The sequence below is a fragment of the Lineus longissimus genome, chromosome 7 (assembly GCF_910592395.1).
Source record: "Lineus longissimus chromosome 7, tnLinLong1.2, whole genome shotgun sequence".
NCBI classification, from domain to species: Eukaryota; Metazoa; Nemertea; class Pilidiophora; order Heteronemertea; family Lineidae; genus Lineus; species Lineus longissimus.
The window spans coordinates 11,851,917-11,856,832 of record NC_088314.1 but is presented as its reverse complement, the minus strand read 5'-3'; the positions used below and the strand labels follow the sequence as shown (position 1 = coordinate 11,856,832).

Genomic DNA, 4,916 nt, shown 5'->3' with positions numbered 1-4,916 from the left:
GCCGGTTGTTTTAGAAAATTTTGACTGTGATTGGAAGGTAAAATGAGAAACTTGTCACACTGTTCTTCGGCTTGGAATGGGGATAGTCAATGTAGAGCCAGTTGGTACAAGCTGCCTTGCGAATCCGAAATGGGGTGGCGTAATAATACTGTGAAAGAACAATAAAATGATGAATTGTAGCAGTGTGTGTCAGAAATTATGTGATTTCCATTGCATTTGACGATCCCAAAGTTTCGAGAGTATGGCAAAATGGCTGCTGCCGTCATTGGAGATTAGCATCAAGCCGGAACCTTTCGTTACAATGTGGGCTTTTAAACACAAGTTAATGGTTTATAATCACCCAGACGCTACTCATTAGGTAAACCTCTACTAAAAACACTTGCTTTAATTTTTGTAAACATGTCACGAGTGCTTAAAAAGAACCATTTTTGTGATCGTTTTTCGTCGCTGTAGAAATGTAGGCCTACACAGAGCGTGTCAACACAACAACGGTGTTAGTATACACATGAATCCATGATACACGGAGACACAAATGTAAACATTTGCCTGTTGGGTCGGAAGGAGTGTACCGTTACCGATCACTGCCCCAAGAAAGGTCATCTGAGCTGGTTGACTAAAGTAGATGATGATAATGATCAAAGTGTAGCACAGCTTTCATAGTTAGGCCTATAGTCGGATTCATAAGTAAATGTCACTGACACTGCCCTTCTGGGTCGCTGTGCAAAAACTATTGGGCCGATTTCTTCAAAGTTTGGTTTTTCTTGAATCTAATTTCGGGACCCAACACAATTTCCAGGTTAGAGATTTGCAAATTATTAAAGGAAAAAATTGTCAACTTTGGAGCCCTTTGGGTTGGCCATTTTGGGGGAATCTGGAGGGCCCGATTTTTTTTGATGGATAGTTCTAAATGAAACTTGGCAGTTTTAAAGATACACACGAAAAAAAATTAACCTGAACATTTCAGCAAAATGCATCCAGAAATAAGCAGTACAGAGGAGAAAATGTCAAAATCAATACACAATGTCAATGTACACCAATACATACAAAAAAAATTATTTCGTAACCATGGTTACTGAAATATGAAAATCCTCTTGGGTCCCGAAATTAGATTCAAGAAAAACTAAACTTTGAAGAAATCGGCCCAGTAGTTTTTGCGCAGCGGCCCAAACGCAAAAGGGCAGTGACATTTACTTATGAATCCGACCATAGGGCTGTCTTGTAACTTTGTTTTTTCATATGTTATACAATAGCCTACTTTATATCAGTATAACAGTGATGGCATGCATGCATGTGTGACCTTAAAAAAAGTATTAGGCCTTTGGCCTTGGTATCGGAGCCATCAGCAACACCGGCAAGTTGATAAGAAGTGTCCCCGTGTCCCCATTAGCTTTGCCACGCTGGCAAAAGGCTCTTGGAGTCACTTCGTGTCAGGATGGGGGAGGATCCAGCAGCTTTTCCTCTCACACCAATATTTCAAGATGATTTCGTTATTATAAGAAGCAAAGTTCAGGAAATTGTTATTTCTATCACAAATATAAAATTGCTTATTAGTAGGGAAAAGTCCATGCAGTTAGGTAAGTGAGATTTTGGCTATCTTTGGAGATATCTTGTTGCCATTCTGATGCCATTCTTTGTTCTGCGGTCTGCCCCACCCCATAGTGCATAGGTATTGTGTGCCTATTTGAGCTAGTGTTATTTTGTTGGACTTTTTGTGTCTTGGTATCAAAATGTGAACCATGGTAATGCTTCCAGTGTTCCATGTATTGTGTTTAAGGCAATGCGCCACCCAAGCTCTTTTCCAAGTATATTTAGGGTTTTTGGAACCAGTGGTTTAGGCCTACTGTAAAGCCAGTCAGGTGCTTTCATTTTGTTTTAAACCACTGAGTAAATTGTTAGGTAAACAAATTAGGAAGATTTGTTAATGGAATATTGATAATAATGCAAGGTCATCTTGTTTATTAGTCAATTCGTATTTTTGAGGTTAGTTCAGAACCTGATCAGTTCTGGGCGTCCACCATATCGTTGGGGGCGTGTAACATGACGTCATCTCTTTGAACATCCCATGTCTGTGATGGGCGTGCGTAATCATGTTGGGGCTTTGGGTGGGTGATATGTTATTAAGAGGAGAGTTAGAAATTATTGCCAGCTATTCACATTACTAGACATGATATATTGAAATTGGTCCATTTGTTTATGAACATTGTTTAATTGCAGGTTGCTAGGACAGCTGATATGAGATGTTTCTCTGCCCTTTTTCTGACCCTTTTTGTACCACCTTTGTACGAACAGTAGATATAGTATTATATTAAATCTCGGAGTATATATACGAGGATATGAAACGTTGTCCCTTTATTTGGCCGATGAAATTGGGAGAACCTGAGGTGCCAACCGGGCACGATCACAAATGGCGTTGTTGGCAGGATCGGCTATAAAGTGGACGTAAAATATATGTTTATAAGGGCAGAGAAATATGCTTCAGGAGTAATTGTCTGAGGAATGAGAGAGTCCAGTCCAGTGGAAGAGAAGGAGTATTGAGCTGTAAATGGGTTCTATCAGATGGAGTGTGAATGGTGGTGATTCATGTCGGACTAACTCCTCAAGCACTGGACTAAAAATTAATGCTTGGATTCCATGTTGTTTTCCATTACACCAATGATATGAACTTTGCTGAGGTCGGGCCTTGCTCGTCTGTGACCTCAATTCTAAGGATACGAAGAATACCCGCAGGATAGTAGGATGAAATTTGAGGACGGTTGTAAACGTTGTCAGGCCTGCCTTAATATAAACATGGATGTCCAGTATGATTTGTGGTTTCTGCCGAGGTCAGTAGAAATAACTTCAACCAGATTGTTGACACTTACATGACTGACCTGTTATGAACTAAGATGACCTGCAACTTTAACTAGGCTACCGTGAGGACTTCCAGGACGAGAGACTATTAATGACTGTTTATGTGCTTTATCCAAGCTTCCTAGAAGAGGACATTCTGACATTGTGAACTCTTTACCTATTGAGACACTTGAAAGTTACTGGTATAGACTTGAGCATGCAAGTTCTTTTCTGCTAGGTTTTAATGTAGGCTTAGGTCGAGGTTGAATTCGAGGTTGAATGATGGGATTAACCATTTGATTTAAGCCACACCTTAAGTAGGCCTAGATGTTCGTTGAGCTTGGACCAAGGGTTGGTGAAATAGAGCATTCCCAGAAATAGTTCTGTGTGGGTCGATTAGTGAAACGTAGGCATCAGAATGGCTACCGAAGATGTAGATCTGACCTCTATATCCTTTAGGGATTTAAAAGCAAAATTCGCGGCACTTGCCTCAGAATTTACAAGTGGGCAAGAGAGGGAGGCTCAGTTGGGTGAAGCGCACGATAGGTTGAAAGATGAGGCTGAAAACCTCCAAGCAGAACTTACAAGTGGGAAAGAAAGAGAGGCCCAGTTGGGTAAGGCGCACGATAGTTTGAAAGATGAGGCTAAAACCCTCCACGCACGGGTCAAAGAACTCGAGGCAAGCGCTACTGGCAGTGCGACTGCATCCACTGCCAAGGATCGTGTGGTATATGTTGCGCATAATAAGAAAATCGAGAAGCTCAGGGGAAGTCCTAAACCTGGGTCTAGGGACCCTGAAATTGACGAATGGATCGGTGATGTCACAGGAGTGATCAAGGGGCGTAAACTGGATAATAGTGAGGCGGTACAGTTTATCAAAGATCACCTAGGAGGTGATGCCCGGATGGAAATTGTGAGCCGAAACACAGGATCAATCAAAACACCAGAGGACATTTTCAAAATTCTTCGGGAGGTTTTTGAATTCGGGGAGACGCTTCCACAGTTGCGGAGAAAGTTCTACTCCAAGACCCAAAAGGAGGGGGAATCCATTCTGCAATTTTCACACATCTTGAGTAGGCTCCATAGGAGGATGGAACAAATGGATCCTAAGCTGGAAAAGGAGCGGGACGACGCCATGAAGTCACAGCTAGTGGATGGTGTGCGAGATCCAGAGCTGCAGAAGGAGGCCCTTCGGTGGACACGAGAGCAAAAAGGCACTTTCTTCGAGCTGAGAGAATGGGCAAACCAGTGGACTCGTCAGGGCCAAGGGCAGGAGGCAGTTGCTAAGAAAAATAGGGTAAGTACAAAAACTTCTACCTCTATTGAATCTATGCAAAGTGGGGATAGTGAACCCCTGCTAGAAGCCATCAACTTAATTAAGAAACAAAGTGACCTGTTGCAGGCACAGTTGAAAACCCAACAAGAAGTAACTCAGGCCCTAAAGGAGTTAAAGGCGGCTCCCACACCACAAGCAGTCCGCCAAGATAACAACAACAAGGCATGTTAACTGTGTGGAGCGCTTGATCATTTTCGCTATGACTGTCCCCAGAATGAGGCCAATCAAGGCCAACAATCAGGTCAGAGTTTCAGAGGCCGTGGCAGTCGCGGCTATGGTAGGGGAGGAAGAGGAAGGTTCAATTATCCAAATCGAGGGCAAAGGGCCAACCAGCCGACACGGAGCAACAATGAGCAAACTAGCACTCAGCCCCAACATAGTAATGATTTAAACTAGTAAGGCCTTCTGCCGAGAGCCAGGTGGCGGGCGATGGAAGGAACAAGGGCTCAATGAGACTAGACAGGGCAATTGGTAAATGTCCCACGGTTGTAGTAAACCTTGGTACAAAGCTTAAGTTAAAGTGTCTGTTGGACACAGGAGCCCAGGTCTCCACCATAACGGAAAGTTTCTTCCAGGAACACCTTAAGGCGGAGCATGACCTGTTGGATACTTCGGCATTCCTTCGCATAACGGCTGCCAATGGCTGGAATGTTCCGTACATGGGGTACGTAGAGTTAGATGTTAGCATTCTTGGGGAAACTTATCCCAAGATGGGTTTTTTAATAGTTAAGGACAGTGAATGCCCTCAGTT

General features: G+C 43.0%; 1 protein-coding gene across 1 annotated transcript; it reads left to right on the top strand.

Moving 5' to 3' along the window:
- The first annotated feature begins 3,247 nt into the window (after nt 1-3,247).
- LOC135491062 (uncharacterized) lies at nt 3,248-4,336 on the top strand. The gene has a single exon (XM_064776709.1). The coding sequence runs from the start codon at nt 3,248-3,250 to the stop codon at nt 4,334-4,336; it is 1,089 nt and encodes a 362-aa protein (XP_064632779.1).
- Nucleotides 4,337-4,916: the final 580 nt, after the last annotated feature.